The sequence below is a fragment of the Babylonia areolata genome, chromosome 17, assembly GCF_041734735.1.
Source record: "Babylonia areolata isolate BAREFJ2019XMU chromosome 17, ASM4173473v1, whole genome shotgun sequence".
Lineage (NCBI taxonomy): Eukaryota > Metazoa > Mollusca > Gastropoda > Neogastropoda > Buccinidae > Babylonia > Babylonia areolata.
In genome coordinates this window covers 1924381-1942541 of record NC_134892.1, presented here as the reverse complement: position 1 = coordinate 1942541, position 18161 = coordinate 1924381, and the positions used below count along the sequence as shown (strand labels likewise).

Sequence of the window (18161 nt, the reverse complement as noted above, 5' to 3'; positions counted from 1 at the left end):
GCAAACGCACAACAGCCCTTCATACGCAGTGACAGGCCCTGTCTTCCTTAGAGTGACACAGTCACACCCATGCATACATGTAATATGTATAATTTATGCTGCATGTTTCTCCACTCAGCCTCTAAACACCAAAGGCCCTGAACGCCCCCACGTATGTGAAGAACATTTCCGCACATGGTTCTGCACCGTCTCCTTTCTTTTTGAATCTTGCACAACCACCATAAATCTCTCCCAAAAAACAGAGAGAGGAGAAAGACACTGGGAGACTTGCAAGTGGGAAGAGACAGGGTAAGGTGGGGTGGGTGAGGTGGGGGACACCACAGGGAGGAAGAGGGGAAAAGAGAGAAAGGGAGGGGTGGGGGGTGGGGTAGAGGCACATGGAAACAGCTTCCGCTGTAACTGAGAAAAAAAGGGGGGTCGGGGGGGCGGGGTGACGAGCGCAATAGCTGAGTGGTTAAAGCGTTGGACTGTCAATCTGAGGGTCCCAGGTTCGAATCACGGTGACGGCGCCTGGTGGGTAAAGGGTGGAGATTTTTACGATCTCCCAGGTCAACATATGTGCAGACCTGCTAGTGCCTGGACCCCCTTTGTGTGTATATATGCAAGCAGAACATCAAATACGCACGTTAAAGATCCTGTAATCCATGTCAGCGTTCGGTGAGTTATGGAAACAAGAACATACCCAGCATGCACTCCCCCGAAAACGGAGTATGGCTGCCTACATGGTGGGGGGTAAAAACGGTCATACACGTAAAAGCCCACTCGTGTGCATACGAGTGAACGCAGAAGAAGAAGGGGGGTGGGGGTGGGGTGGGGGTGGGGGGGGCTGTGGAAGAAAGAAAGGTAGAGAGTGGGGTGGAGTGGTGGGGTGAGGTGATGGCAAGAGGAGGAAGGAGTTCATAACAATGAAGAAAAAAAGTAAAAGGAGAAGCAGAAACACTGCCCTGACCCATCATCATCTGCACCATTACAGTAGTGTTGATAACAACAACAACAACAATCACCATAATAATACTTCTACTGATAGTAGTAACAATAATAATACAACTAATAACAATAATGATGATGATGATGATAATAACAATAATAATGATAATGGGAAGAATAAGAATAAGAATGAATACTTATTGAATTCTTTAAGCGCGTTGAGTTACGCTGCTGGTCAGGCATCTGCTTGGCAGATGTGTTGTAGCGTATGTGGATTTGTCCGAACGCAGTGACGCCTCCTGGAGCTACTGAAACTGAAACTGAGTTCTTATCTCCTTGTAAGAGGGAGCTCAAATGATTATTATTACTCCCCAGAGCCAGTCCTCTCAAGTCTCCCATACACAGCCAGGTAATAGTTCCTCTGCCACAGTCCTGACACCGGCAGTTCATAAGGACTGACAGAGAGGAGGAGAAAAGGAAAGGAGGAAGAAATTATATGAGAGTGATAGACAGACACTAAGACAAAAGACAGAGGACAGACAGACAGGCAATGAGGAACACAATCTTGCTTTAACAGTTTATGATGCATCCTCATATCCTCTCCCACAGTCACAAACTACTGTACCTCACCAACACTTTTTTTCTTTCAAAGGGGTATTCCTACCCAAAGTTTCTCATTTTAAAGGGTAAACTTAACTCTGCTCTAAAGTTTCGAAGGACAGAATCAGGTGGACAGCAATCCACAATCCGGGTGGATCGGCACACATGCATGCACAACACTTCGGCAAGCACACGCACAGGCTTCACACACATGCATGGCACATGTGCGTGCACACATGCACACACACACACAAACACACACACACACACGCACACACTATTTTGTTCTAGACATAAAAAAAGGCACAGATCACATGTGAGCATCACAACTGCACAAATCTTGAGTCAGTCTCAATCATACACACACACACATGTATACATGCATGCACACACACACACACACACACACACACACACATTCTCTTAACTCAACAGTCTTACAGTTACACAAACAGGCACCAAACAAGCTTACAGAAGAAAGAAAACAGAATGATTCCAATAAGAAAGGACCATGCTAAAATATCACACAGAAATTAGTCTCAAACTTCCAGTTGACACTGTGGCAATGTCTTTGCCGTCTCTGCTGCCTGCCATGTCACCACCATCTCCAAACACATTCCACTGTGTTTACTTTCCCACAATTAAACTTAAAACAGGCAACCACATTCTGCAGTTTTCTTTTCTCACGACAGCCTGCTTCTTTCATTTCCGCAGTGGGTTCAGCAGATGTGCCATATGAAGCAGCCAGATCGCTCAAACGCAGAACATTTTCTTGAGACACCACATACATTATGCGGTTAATGCGGTGCACTGAACGAACCGCGTAAAAATCCAGCAAAAAGCTTCCGTGTGAACCAAGTTACTGTTCCCAACACAGGCCAAAGGAGGCAAACTTCACAGTCAATCACTGGAAGTCTGATGAATGTTCCTGTGTAAATTTTAAGTGAAGTTGATGATGATGATATGAATATATTCATATAGCACCTGTCTTCGGTCAGAGACAAAGCTCTATGCACTTTACAAATATGGAGTCAGTTGCAAAACAGGCTACCTACCTTGGTAGAGCCTGACAGCTGCCATTGGGTATTTGTCATTCATTTCCTGTGTCATTCAATGAGGTTTCAGTCACACACACACACACACACACACTCACGCAGACATGTAACATTTCTACATGTATTCATGACCGTTTTTGTTTATATACCCTGCTATGTAGGCAGCAATGCTCATTTTTGGGGGTGTGCATGCTGGGAATGTTCTTGTCTTCATAACTCACCGAACCGAACACTGACATGGATCACAGGATCTTTAACGTGCATATTTCATCTTCTGCATGTGTATACACACAAAAGGGGTTCAGGCACTAGTAGGTCTGCATATATGTTGACCTGGGAGATTGGAAAAATCCCCAACCTTGACCCATCAGATGTAATGGGGACTGAACTCAAGAAACCTGGGTGGGAATCCAGCACTCAAACCATCTGACCACATACTCTTTAACTTTAAAGATTTTAAAATTACCTGTCTTTGTGATTTATTCTTTGAAACTTAATCACTCAGTGGTAAGGATGAAATACTCTTTAACTTTAAGATTTTTAAATTACCTGTCTTTGTGATTCATTCTTTGAAACTTAATCACTCACTGGTAAGGATGATTATGAGTCACCCTGGCTCATGGTTACAAATGAATTTTTTTTTAAATACTCAGAGTGAGGCAACATCTGGAACTGCACAATTATCAATTAATTTGATAAACGTTTTTGACAGTGCAAGAAACAGATAATTTTGTTGTTAATATTATAATAAACATTCTGTTTTTTGAAGATCTGAAAAAGAGAGAAAGAAAAAAACCGAAATCTTTTCCCTTGAAGAAGCATTTTGCATTTGATATCAGACACAGTTGCTTCACACTCACACTCACAGTGGCTAAATTAATCTGCAACAGATGTTCACACTTTATGTATTCTGCTTCTTTACAGGTGTGTTTGTCTACAGATTTCTCCTTTCTTTATAATTTTTGGTTTGGTTGGCCTGTTATTAAACTCGTTTTTTCCCTTTGAAAATCATAATTTGCTTTAAAATGCTTTCACAGGATTTTTTTTTTTTTTTTTTTTTTTCTAATTCATAAGGATCAGATGACTTTCATTATCTCCTCTCTATTTTTGGTTTGGTTTTGTTTTTCTGGGATGCCTTGTTTTAATTAAGATTTTTTTTTTTTTTTTTTTTTTCATTTTATCTTTTTTTTTTTCAAAGAAGGATCACTAATGTGTGGATGGAAATTTGTAAGTTAACCATATATGATATATCTTCAGTCTGAAGCAACTTGACAGAGCTGGGGGAAAAAAGGCTGAACTCTGAGAGAGAAGGGGCTTGGGGGGCAGGGGGGGGGGGATGATAAGACTGGTGGTGTGAAGGGACCAACAGAGGTACATACTTTCTTATGGGGAAAGGGGCGGTGGAGCAAGAAACTTAGAAAGGTTGTTTTGTTTGTTTGTTTTATTTTATTTGTGAAAATTGAAAACAGCGTATTCTTTAGGTAACAAGCCTTTTTCTTTCCTGCATTTACTCTCTCACATGTGCACACACGCACACGTTTATCTTATGATGGAATGTAATCTTTCACACAACACACAAGCATACACCCACCACAAATACTTCACACCACACACACACACACACACACACACAGAATTAAGCCACATGCCCCTGATGAAAACACTCACCCCCACCCACCCACCCTCCCTCCCTCTCCCTCCCTCCCTCTCTCTCTGTCCCTCTCTCCAGTCAAAATGAAGACAACTGGCACAACTAAAGGAGTGTTTTCACACTGACAGGAAGGCATCTGTCACTTTCAGCCCACTGTCACCCAGTCAGTCTTTCACCTGCCCTCCAGTCTCTGCTACGTGTCGGATGCATGTATGCCTGCATGCTTGCTTGTGTGCATGTGTGTGTGCATGTGTGCATGTGTGTGTGTGTGTGTTTGTGCAGATGCGTGTGTGAGTGCACAAATGACAATGACACACACACATGAATGCACTCACGTGTACGCACACAAACAACTTCTGTGACCCCAACCTTCCGTCTTAAATCACCCCAATGGGCCTTATTCTCTCCAGATTTCTTTTTCTTTGGATTAACCAAGACATGTTTGTAAATAGGATTTTTTTTCTCTTTATATTTTCTCTCCCCAACTATTTTTCTACATGTTGGTCGGTCTGTCCCTGCCCCTCTTTTCTTACCTCCCTTGGTTTCACCACACATGGTCTGTCTCTCCCCTGCCCTCCCTCTTTAACTCTCTTCCTTCTCTTCCAGTCTCTCCCCCCTTCTTCTTTCACACCCTCTTATCTTCTCTCTTGTCTTTTTCTCTCCTTCCCTCCATCTCCCTCACCCACCTTCCCTCCCACCAGCTTTTCTCCCTCCCTTCTCACACTCCCCTCCCTCCACCACCCCTCCACCTCCTTACACACACACACACACGCACGCACGCACACACACACACCCAGGACAGTCCCAAGACAAACGAAACAGAACTTAACCCTCAAGTATTCACACTAGCCACAGCCAAACGCTAAGATGGGAGTTTCTCTGTGAAATATGTGAATTCATGCAAGAGGGTTCGGACTGTTGACCAGTCAACAACAAACTTCCCTCTCCCAACAAACCACTGCCACTGTGCCAGCCCTTTCTTTCCCTCCCCCCTCCCTCCCCACCCACCCCCCAGTCCCCATTTCCTTCCCTCCCTTTCTTCAGTTCACTAACTCTTTTCCTTCTTCTGGTCACTACATCATCCTATCTGAAACACTGGCTTCCTTCCATGCTAAACAGACTGAGCAAATCAGAGCCTCTTCCAAAGGACCTTCACATCTCCACAGAAGAGCTTTCCCTGCACTTTAAAAAAAAAAATTAAGTTGCGTTCAATTTTTTTTTGTGTGTGCTGAGTAATTGTCTACATTTGTTTTTGTTTTTACAGCAAATGATGCAATTTCTTTTAGTTAATCAGATAATAAATTTATTATCTTACACTTCTCGTATACTCTGAATGGAGGTTTAATTTTATACACTGGAAAAGTACAGAATGCCAACAAAATAATCATGTTCTATAATTCTTGGTCCTTAAGATGCTCCTGTTTATAAATATAACTCGCAAGGCATACCCTCTGAGTTAAGGAAAGAAAGAAAGAAAACTTTCAAAAATCCTAAAATAAGTTCACTCGCGTATAAGGCGCAGTCAAATTACTAATGACAAGCTGAAACTCAAAAAACGCAAATTGAGAACTAGCAACCCGTGGCTGAACATGTGGGTCCAAACCACATGCAGCTGAGCTGACCGACTGTGCCGCGAATTCCACGATCATGTCAGCTCCCACCCAACGACACCCACCCCTTTATATTAGCCCACTGTGGTCGTTTATCATTCCACTCCACTGCCCCGACTTCAATAAAAAGAAAAGTCAATAACTGTTAGGCTTATTGATCACCAAACCACAATGAACCCCCCCTCCCCTCCCCCAACCCACCACCACTGCTGCTTGGCATCAGAATTATTATCATACTCTGTGTACCATGTCCCTAAGAATCTTCCTTTCAGGCACTGTCTTTATTTCCTCCTTAATCTCTTCACAACTTGTAATATGCTTCACCGCTGGCTCTTTCATACTGTAATATCCCATCTTGTGCTGAGGAACTGGTTCAGTAGGGGGAAGGGGGTTACAGGGAGGTGTTTGTTCCTGCTATTCTCCTTAATCATCTCATAATTCAATCTCATTTGTACGCATGTCCATTTGTTTTTGTCAACTATTAAAATACAGAAAGAAAGAGAGTTCATATGCATCGTCAAACCAGGATGGAAAGATTAGATCTAGAGCATTGTGTCAGGAAATCCCTGTAACAATCAAGTGGATGACACATTTGGAAAATTCGGTTCAATAAATATATAACATATATATCTATATCTATATATATATGTGTGTGTGTGTGTGTGTGTGTGTGTGTATGTGTGTGTGTGTGTGTGTGTGTGTGTGTGTGTGTGTGTGTGTGTGTGTGTGTGTGTGTGTGTGTGTGTGTGTATTAATATATAAATTGCATTTACCTAGTTTTTGTGATGTCAAGAAAATCTAATAGGATGCCAGGCAGTTTAACATTCCCCAAAACTGATGTGTTTTGAAACTTTCTTCACTGACTGAAAAAGATTTATATTTTTGTCCATCTGTAATGTAAAGAACACTCCGTCTCCATCAAATCTCTCTCTAAAGTCTTCCCCTCCCTTGCTCCTCCCGCACAAGTACCATGGTAAGCATTTTTAGTTCATATGTCAAACACACATGAACAAACACACACAGAGAACCAAAACACAAATGCTGTAAACTGTAAAGTAACAATAGCAAAACAAAAATAAAAAATATATAAATTACAGAACACTGGACATGCACACACCCACCACAAACACACCCACCACAGACACACACACCACACACACACACATCACAAACACACACAACCCCCACCCCCCATGCCCCCCCCCCCCCCCTCCACACACACCCACAACACAAAACACCCACCCAAAACCAGACCGCCGCCCACCACTCACCAAAAATCTCTCCCCCACTGGCGTACTCTGTGACCAGATAGAGCATGCGCTCCGTCTCCATGACCTGGTAGAGGCGGATGATGTGGGGGTGCCTCAGCAGCTTCATGATGCGGATCTCACGGAAGATCTTGGTCAGATTGTCCTCCGTCAGCTGTGTCTTGTCAATGATCTTGATCGCCACCTTGTGGGGCAACAACACAAACATGCAGTGAAGATGATGATGACGATGATGATGATGATGACTTCCCCTCAGCCTCCTCTGTCCATATCCCTATTGCCTATGATCTTGATCGCCATCTGATACTGGTAGGGCAACAACACAAACGTGCAGTGAGCCAGATGATGATGATTGTGATGATGATGACTTCTCCACCTCCACCTCCTCTGTCCATATCCCTATTGCCTATGATCTTGATCGCCATCCGATACTGGTAGGGCAACAACACAAACGTGCAGTGAGCCAGATGATGATGATGATTGTGATGATGATGACTTCTCCACCTCCACCTCCTCTGTCCATATCCCTATTGCCTATGATCTTGATCGCCATCTGATACTGGTAGGGCAACAACACAAACGTGCAGTGAGCCAGATGATGATGATTGTGATGATGATGACTTCTCCACCTCCACCTCCTCTGTCCATATCCCTATTGCCTATGATCTTGATCGCCATCTGATACTGGTAGGGCAACAACACAAACGTGCAGTGAGCCAGATGATGATGATGATTGTGATGATGATGACTTCTCCACCTCCACCTCCTCTGTCCATATCCCTATTGCCTATGATCTTGATCGCCATCTGATACTGGTAGGGCAACAACACAAACGTGCAGTGAGCCAGATGATGATGATTGTGATGATGATGACTTCTCCACCTCCACCTCCTCTGTCCATATCCCTATTGCCTATGATCTTGATCGCCATCTGATACTGGTAGGGCAACAACACAAACGTGCAGTGAGCCAGATGATGATGATTGTGATGATGATGACTTCTCCACCTCCACCTCCTCTGTCCATATCCCTATTGTCTATTATCTTGATCGACACCTGGTGGGGCAACAACACAAACATGCTGTGAACAAGATCATGATGATGATGATGATGATGATGATGGTGATGTCTTCGCCTTCTTCTCTGTCCATATCCCTATTGTCTATCTCCGCAATTGTGCCCTTTTCTATAAATTTCTTTCTATTCTGTTTTTGATTTTATCATTACTTTTCTGTAAGTGTAATGCATCGATTGCACTCAAACCATTCATGTGTACATTTATGCTAGGTGTGTGTAAACGTAAAATTTCATGTGAAGAGTGTTACTCACTCTTGGTTTGAGAACATAGGAGTGATATTGTGTCCCTCAGATATCTGCACTGTGTTATAAATCCTTATTGTATATATATATATTATTTAACTACAGATATTCATACACATATGTACGTGTTTGTCTGTGTGTCTCTTCCAAAAACAGCAGATATGTATCAGTCGGCCAATGTGCTAATATCTCCATCATTGGAAAATAAAGATTAATTCATTCTTTTTGGCTTCATCTCATTACCATCACTGATACAAGTACATGTACACAACTGTATACAGTGCCTATCTCATTCTCAGATAGAGACCTACTCTAAGTGCTTTACAAACACAGTCATCTGCACAACAGACTGCCAGCTTGGGCACAGCCGAATGAAACCGCCCTTTTTCCATAATTTTGATCATGTGTGACGGGGGTGAAGTTATCATTAACACTAATAACAGGGGGACAAAAATAGGGAATTACTTTTTTGATGTCAGTGGTTAAATAAAAGAACAAAACCACTCCCACCTATGCACACAACCCCCTCCCCCTCCTCCCACCCCACTCCCAAAAGCTAGAAAAAGCTAGTTTAACATGAAACAGGGAGTAGTGAATGGGGGAAGGTAGGAGGTGGTGGTGAGAAGGGTTCCTAAGGGGGGAAACAAAGAAAATCACTTCATTAGCTTTGAAAGTTTAATAATATAATTCATATGCTCATCAAGACGGAGAAGGCGATGAAGGAAGAGGAAGAAGGGAAAAAGGGAAGAAAGGGGGGAACACACACAAAAAAAACACCACCAACAACATAAGAGGCTGGTCAACTGAAGGCACACCTTACCAGTTTTTGTTGTTGTTGTTGTTTTCTGAATACCTCCCCAATTCCCCCAATGTGGAGATTTCTTTAACCCCTTGACTGCTGGAACTTCAGATCAGTGTGTCTGAGTCTTCAGTGTGCTCACTACTTTTTGTGCTCAAGTTTATCATTGACGACTCTGCCAAACAAACTTATTGATATTATTAATTATTATACAGTCCCAAGAGGAAGGATTCCAAATGTATATTTCTGTAAATATATTTCTGTATACACTGTGTGTGTGTGTGTGTGCGTGCGCACACGCACAAACACATGAAATGAGTGTCCATAAACACCTGCTTGTGAGAATGTACACATAGTCTTTTGGGATTTTTATGGTTTTTTCTAATTCTTCATCTGCGAACACAATCTGCATGCATTTCTGTGTGTGTATGCTTAAGCATTTTCTTTCTAAGGAAAAAACAACAACAAAAAATACCAACAAACTTAATTATCAGCCATGACCCCTCTCCCCTTCCACCACCACACCCTTCTACTCCCCCTCCCCCCCACCCCCACCACCTTCACAACATGCTGTCACCAGCCCCAATGAACAGCACAGGCAGCAACCTGACACTACCATTAGCATAATTTTGCACAGACCCTGGAGAGCCATGATGTGTCCCACAGTCCCAGTGACCCAGCCAGGTATTGCCTTTCCTGTGCCGGGGTGTTCTAAACCACAAGGGCATGAAGCGCCGCTCCTTGTGATGTGAACATGGCATTGTCCTGCCCTACTGGGCTGGAACCTAACCCCTTGTGGTGCCAAAGATCTGTCTAACTACCACTAGTCTGAACATTTACTGGCACAGTCACAGACAGCACTTAACACCAATCTCCTTCAACTCGAACTACATTCATTAACGAAACCACAAAACAGGTTTTAAAAGAGGTTGAGGGGAAAGAGGATGGGGGCTCTCGTTATATTAAATATATGTTTATTAGACCACAAAAATGTATAAAGGGGGTAGAACTAGAAGGGAAGGAGGACTGTGGGTCACTTTATGTTTAGAACACAAAAAACAACAGAGGGAGAAGAAGGGAGGGGGTGAGGGTGTCTATCCAACAATGAAAACAGACATGTAGAAACAGGGTGACAACACAGACAGACGAGCAGACAGAGGAGATAAATCTACAGAGAATAATATATATTAGAATTTTTAGAATGTGACAGAAATGAGAAATGAGACAGACCAAGACCTCTACAAATGAACAGTGACTGGATTTAAAACAGAATTATTCAGGAAAAGAGAAAGCTTGCTGAAGTTCTGTACAAATTTGATACCACTGACAGTACTTCGTCACTGAGATACCTCCAAAAACTCAAAATTTCAAATGGTCGTTCCAAGGAACTTTTTCGTTTTCTATGTACTTAAAATGAGGTTTGAGGCACTTTTAACTGTTCCATTATATTGAAATGGTAATATGTAACTTTTAAATTACAACCAGAGTTTTGTCCAGCTGAAGGTAAAAAAAAAAAAAGGAAGGAGTACAGTAAGGATGGAGACTCAGAAGTAGCTTGAAATGTTTGAAATGTACATGTGCATTTGGAAATGTTTGTAATGTACATGTGCATTTGGAAACATTTGAAACGTACATCACTACATGTATTTCTTCGATAGATCAAATTCTTTTCTTTCTTCCTTTGAAATGTTGTGGCACCCTCAACTTCAAAATCTATATACTGCTTCAACTGACAAAGGGAAGTGTTATGCTCATACTACAATATTTCTCTGAATAAGTGAATTCTTGCTAAATCTTAGCTAACAATACAAGCAGAACAAATGCTAACATAATTTTCAGTTTTCAGACCACAAATCAAAAAAGAAAGTTTATCGATAACAAGGATGATGCTGATGACATTAAGGAGTTTCATTTTGGTTCAAGAATGTATGACTGTCATCTTCCAGGCTCTTTTGAATGTTTTGTTTCAGTCTTTGACATCAACCAGGCCTGGGGGACACACACCTGCAGTGTTGGTCAATAAACTTGAGCAACACTCTCAGTGACAACCAACACTCACAAAGCCAAGGAAGCCACTATAACTTTATGCACTACATTAAATTTTCCCATTGGGCTCAAAAGCATACTAAATTACTATACTCATCTCAAGGGAAAAGCCAGGCAAGACCAACATGCAAATGATTAGTCATTTTTAAAATTTTTAGTGTGGATGGCTTACTGACGGGTACTCAAACAAATACTAATCTTCAACTGCTGAGTTCTACTAGTTTGTCAATCTGTTGTGCTAACCACTGCAAATTCTCCTCTTCTTTTTTTTCCAGCCTTTTATAATGCCCAAAACATGGCACTCTGGAGAGTCTGGTGCAAAATTTTACACTCTGGTTCACACACACTCCAGGAAACTTGTGTTCAGGCATTACATAATCCTTTACACACTTTCTTCAACTTCAAGTGGAAAAGTGAAAACTTGGTAATACCTGGTGACATTACATTATTTCACAGCACAACCATTATATTTATATGATTTTCAATGTTGTGCATTTACAGTTGTTATGGTCATGATGGTGAAGCCAGCAGTCTACTTCACAGTCACATGTATACACCCTGTTCACCTATAACCTTTCCAACAGAGATAATGAAGCTTATTGTGGCATTTTAAATGTGAGATTTTATTCAAATCAACAACCATTAACGCAAGCAGGCAGGCACACAAACACACACACACACACAGGTCTATACTATATCCACACCCACAAAACAGCAACAAACAAGCATGCATAACACAAAAGAATACAAAAATAAACTAATTGCATCTCTGACATTCCATGGCCCATGTATGTGCAGCAATTTCAATACGTCTATTTGCTCAACCTAATTAACCCCCTCCCTCTCCTCTGACAGTCTCAGTCTTTTTCTGCCTCACTTAGTCACTTCCTCTCCACCTACCCCCCAAACGCCATTTATTTTCCTAGAATGTACAGGTCTATTATATTAGAACCAATGAAGGGATTGTAACATTCAACAGTTCAATAACCCTTTTTAGCCAAACAATTTTTTGTTTTGTTTTTGTTTTATATTCTTTCACTTTCAGAATATTTCATCTATCATAATCATGTCAATTTTTTTTAAAGTCTGATACTGCAAATGGATCCAAATCCATTTTGTTCTTTGACAGTGATCTTTGTGTAGTGTGATTAAACACTATTCAGATTTAAATAAATAAAATATATTACAATACAAATGAGATATTTTTTTCACATGTTTCTTCTTCTTCTTCTCATTATTATTATCATTGTTATTATCATTAGTAGTAGTATTTTGTCTAGGGAAAAAAATTAGAGTCGGCTTGTGCTTACTTCCTCCCTTGTTTACATGCATACAATTAAAGACTTTGACATGAACAAAGATGGGGAAGAACTTTACAATAACATGAACGATGACTGAAATTAGTGAAAGAGTGAAAGAACTGTTCTATCAAATCAATGACATGAACAATGAATGGAAGAACTGTGCAGTGACAAAACTGACATGAGAAAGATGTGGAAAAACTGTGCAATGACACAGAAGAATGGAACTACATTGACATGGGCAAAGAGCAGTACTGTACAAAGACATGACAAAGATGTGGAAGAATATACAATTACATGATGAAGGGCAGAATATTTGTACAATGAAATGAAGTGTGGAAGAACAGTACAATGACAAGATTAATTGGGTGGAAGGGCTGTACACTGACAAGAACAAAGATACAGTATGTGGAAGGACTGTACACTGACAATAAATTATAAAAAATAAAAATTAAAAAAAAGTGACATGGAAAATGATGCGAAGAACTGTGCATTGACATGAAACAATTATGTGAAAGGACTGTACACTGACAAGAACAAAGATACATGTATGTGGAAGATCTGTACAAAATACTGCAATGAGTAAATAACAAAGAGGTGGACGCTGCTGCAAAGAAGTGGAAGAACTGTACTTAAATGCTATGACAAAGAGAGGAACAACTGTACAATGACAGGGACAGAGAAGAGAAATAACTGTACACATGTCAAGCAGTGGAAACCGGGAGAGACTAGAACTATAAGTACACCATAAACTTGTAATTTAAAACTCCGCAATGACAGGGACAAAGAGCAAAACTAATACAAGCGGTAGTAGAAGAAGTAATGTGGAATGACATTGACACAAAGACAAGGAAGAATTGTTTACAGAACATAAACTTTGATAAAGAAAGAAGTGGAAGGAAAAATTTGCAATGAAACATCTACAGGGATTCATAATGAAGTGGAAGAAGTGTACAGCAAGGACAAAGGACTGGGAGGACTTTACAATGACAGCTTTCCAAATTCATCTGTACAGATACTGATACTCTCAACCAGTGTCAACTGATCACAATGTGGATCTGCCTGACCCTAAAGTAAACTTTATCAAAATAACTGAATAAGGACTTCTTTTTTTTATTCTTGTTGACAGTCACATTCTGTCTTGTCACACTAACATTGTAACAAACAATGAAACATTTCAACAACTGACAAGCATGCACAGTTCAACTTGGTATCAGTCAAAGCATATGACTTAGAAATCAGCATTCAGTATAAAACAAAACAAAAAAAACAAAACAAAAAACAAAAACAAAAAAGTTTTAAAATCTCTTGAGTTATCAATATCATTCTGATACAAATTGTGTCACTGTGAAGTGTGAACACTTGAAAATGTACTCTGCACTGCAACAAAATATTTGCTGATAAAAATAATATTGTTTGATAAAGAATGCAAGTATTAAGTTTCTATAATACATTACAGTGTGTGTGTGTGTGTGTGTGTGTGTGTGTGTGTGTGTGTGTGTAGGAGAGAGAGAGAGAATGAATACATCATTACGTTTGTGTGTGTGTGTGTGTGTACGTGCGTGTTTGTTTGTCTGTTGTCTGGGTGTCTCCATCTGTGTCTTTCGCTTCAAACTCTCACGCAAACATGCGTGTATGCATGCATGCATACATGTCTCCCTCCCTCCCTGCATACATGTATGTATGTATGTGTTCACACAGGTCTGTGTGTCCTAACAACACTTCATATTTTCATCTTCCACCTCCAAGCTTCCCACACACAGTTCTAACCACCTAAACTCAAAATGCAAAACAAAAAATTGCAGACAAAAGAACTGAACACCAGCTTTATGAGGAAAATGAATCTGGGAATGGATCCCCTCATGATCCACTGCCATCTAACAGGCATTATCCTTCCCCGTACCATCCTCCTCACATGTACCTAGGCTTGTCCTTCACCGCCCCCTGAAACTTAAGTTAATAATGTCACCCCATCCTCCTCATCTGATACCACACCATAGTGGAAAAGGAAAGATTAAAAAGGAATAAACTAAAGGAACACTGATGGAAAGAAACTGAAAGAAAGAAAATATTAACTGAAACAATTAAAAGACAAAATAAAAGTACTAAGTAACAGTGATCATTCAATTAATGTTTAACAAAACTTTTTACTTTGCCAAACTTCACCAAAAGGCAACTGGGCATACTTTTTTTTTTTTTAAACTGATTCATAAATTTAGAATTCATAGATCTAGATTTAATCTATGTCAGAAATATAGCTAGGCAAAACCAAACCAATATCCACTGAATTTATAAAATGCACTTTATCCTGCAATAACGGCTTAACCATTATAACTATAAACTAAGTATAAGGAATTAAAAAGAAATAAATGCCATATTTTACAACAAAGTCAATTATTCCCAACTCAATGGGAAAAAACCCACTATGCTTTCCTGTGTCTTAGCGCTTACGTTTACGCTTGTTGTTTTTTAATTGACCAAAAATATTTAGAGAATTCAAGCACAACATCAATGAAAATATCAAACATACTAATCACTAAATGCCAAGGGCATCCAGGGAAAAAGACAAAAATGACTGCAGGATTCTTCAAAGACAAAAAACTAAAGTTTATAAAAACCTTTTTGGGAATTAATGCAAATAAACAATCCCTGACTATTAATCCAAATCAATGCACAACTTCAACTGCTTTGTTCTCCCTCATGGGTTTAAGCTGACACAAATAAACGCAGCTCCACAGTACAACACAGAAACTGAACAACTGGAGTGGAATCATGACCAGTGTGAAGCACGGTGCAGCACTGAACAGTATAGGCCTGACATTCAACCACATTATACAGCAATTGATTATTCATTCCAGCACCTACACTCTGGGCAGGTCAGCCACCAAAGTTCTGCAAGCTTGCAAACTTTGAAATGCAACTCTTGGAACTAAATAAAATTTTATGTACATTTTCAGTTTCACCAGCCATTATCATAGACCTGCATCTGTCCAGGGCCAGAAACTATACGGAACAAAAAGAAGTATGATTTAATCCATCATAGTATTCAGTTTTATCTAATAAGACTCCTTTATTTTAGTGATATGACACTGTGACAGACCATAATCAAAATTCTGCTCTTGTCCCTTCCCAGCACATATATATGCCTGCTTTCTCTTTCTTCTGCAGAATTTTTTGTTCTGGTCCCAATCCATGAATAATAATGAAGTCCAAAGCTCTTTAAGTTGCAGTCCAAAACTCATTAGGCTGCAATACTTTACAGATTACCACAATCATATGCCACTGTATGTATGCCCTATAATATAATATATATATATATATATATATATATATATATATATATATATATATATATAATATTTATACAATAGCATGTGATTCACATTATAAGCATGATTTAGATCATGTTTCAAACTTGCAGACTAAGGAAAATATTTAATAGGACATGTAATGATAGATATATATATATATATATATATATACAAAAAAAAGAAGAGAAACAAAATCCAAATCAGATATTTTGATGTAAGACTAGTAAGCAAAAGCACAATTTCCCACAAGACAGGAAAAACATATGTGTACTGGATACACTGGCCTGGGCAGTGAGTCATGAAAAATCATGTATATTTTTTTTTATGAAGGTCAAATATGTGTTTTGCGTGGGTGTGGGTGCATGTGTTTTTATGTGTGTGTGTGTGTGTGTGTGTGTGTGTGTGTGTTCAGATGTATACTTGAGCATGTGCCAGGGCATGTGCTTGCAGACTACAAAAAAGTGTATTGGTAAAATCAATATACAACATGAGTTTAATATGCATGTAATTTTCATGGAGTGAGCACTCACAATCACAAATGAAACAGGGCATCATACAAAATTTTACTATTCTAAATTCATATACCTACACTGTATACATGTATACAAATTGTACAAACTGGCCAGTATTAATCACTCCTGACCACCATCTCAACCCCCACACCAAACAGTCCTCCCTATTCAATACAAAAGTTGCATTTTAACACATACAAGATGTTGATTCATTTTATAAATCATCTTAATTTTTTTTTTTTTCTCATCAATTCGATTACGAATAAAAGCAAAAGTAAACGAATAATCATTGAGGAAAAGTCTGGTCCTAATAATCTCCCACCATCTGAGCAACTACAGGTGACAAGCATCACTCTCGCATGATGTGACCTGATTACGACAAACCGAACTAAAGATATCAAAACCAAAAAGCAACGTTATCAGTCATCATTTTGTTGGCTCTCTGTAACAAGATGTAAAATAAGTTTTGCACTCTGAAAGCATGCACTTTGACTTTTTCCAGTCGTCTGCTTCATGAGCGTTGAACAGATCGTTACGTACGACTGAACGGAAAATAAACTGAATGGATGTTGATACAAACAGTTTTAGCGTTGACTATCAGTCAGCTGTCTAGCAAAATTCATTACTTGAACAAATTCAAACAATACAAAATAAACAAATAAACAGAAAGGGAAAAGAGCAGACGCACTGAGAAATGGTACACGAGAAACATGACGACCTGTGCGTATCGAATGGCAAAGTTTTCTGTCTTGGAAACTCACCTTTGTTTTTGTGACGATGTGTGTGGCTAGTTTAACAACTGCAAAATTCCCCTTTCCAATCGTACATTCCATTTCATAGTACCCGACTCTCACAGGGCCCCCAACGCCCAATGCTCCGTGACTCCGTCCAACAAGCACCCTGCCAGCCATTTTGTTTACAACACTGGCCTTACGCATGCTCGTAGCCTCTAACCCAAAGCAGTCGATCATCTCCGTTTGACGCACACACCGTGCACTTTCATATTGAGCACGTGCCAGGGATGATGCTGCAGGAAGCGATCGTTAGCAGTTGGGAGTGCTTCCAAGATCACCGATACCTTTCAAGTTTCTGATTTTTGACATATCTCATTTGTCGTCGACGATCTTACGGATTTCTTTAACAACTTATTTTGAGAGTATCTCTCCTGATATGTTTTGCGGTTACCCTCCCACACACTGAGATGGAGGGGGGAGGGGGAGGGTTGCGTGTTCCGTTGAAGGAAGGGTTGTCTTCTTCATGTTCAAAGACTGTGTCAAGCTATTTGATCTCGTCACACAATAAAACACACGAGGGTGTGCCATTTTCTGTTTAGAGGCTGAGCGCGGGCGAATGTTTTGACTGGTCCTACTCATGTGTGTTGACCTGGAAAAGGGCTAGTTGTTCCGACGGTCATGCCATACACATTGCACTGTGAAATCACACGACCGTCTTCGACCTTTTCGTAACATTTCAGGAATTGTGCCAACAATATTAATATAAAATAAATTACTGACTAAACTGACCCGTCGCCGACTAACCCGGCTAATTAGTCAGTCAGTCAGTCACCCTCTCTCTCGCTATATATACTTATTTCCATCATACGGCATTTCCACATGAAGTGTGTGTGTGTGTGTGTGTGTGTGTCAGTGTGTGTGTGTGTCAGTGTGTGTGTGTGTGTGTGTGTGTGTGTGCGTGTGTGTGTGTGTGTGTGTGTGTGAGTGTTTGTCTGTGTGCCGGTGCCGGAGCGTGTACGCAGTGTGT

The 18161-nt window shown here is 40.3% G+C and overlaps 1 protein-coding gene across 1 annotated transcript in view; it reads right to left on the bottom strand.

Moving 5' to 3' along the window:
- Positions 1–17585, bottom strand: part of LOC143291576 (uncharacterized) — an 80200-nt gene extending 62615 nt beyond the window's left edge. Inside the window, exons 1-2 of the mRNA XM_076601503.1 lie at positions 17162–17585; positions 7115–7295 (exon numbers count right to left, since the gene is read on the bottom strand). Coding sequence (XP_076457618.1) covers positions 7115–7295; positions 17162–17371 — 391 coding nt within the window. The 5' untranslated portion in view covers positions 17372–17585. The remainder of the gene's footprint in view (positions 1–7114; positions 7296–17161) is intronic.
- Positions 17586–18161: the final 576 nt, after the last annotated feature.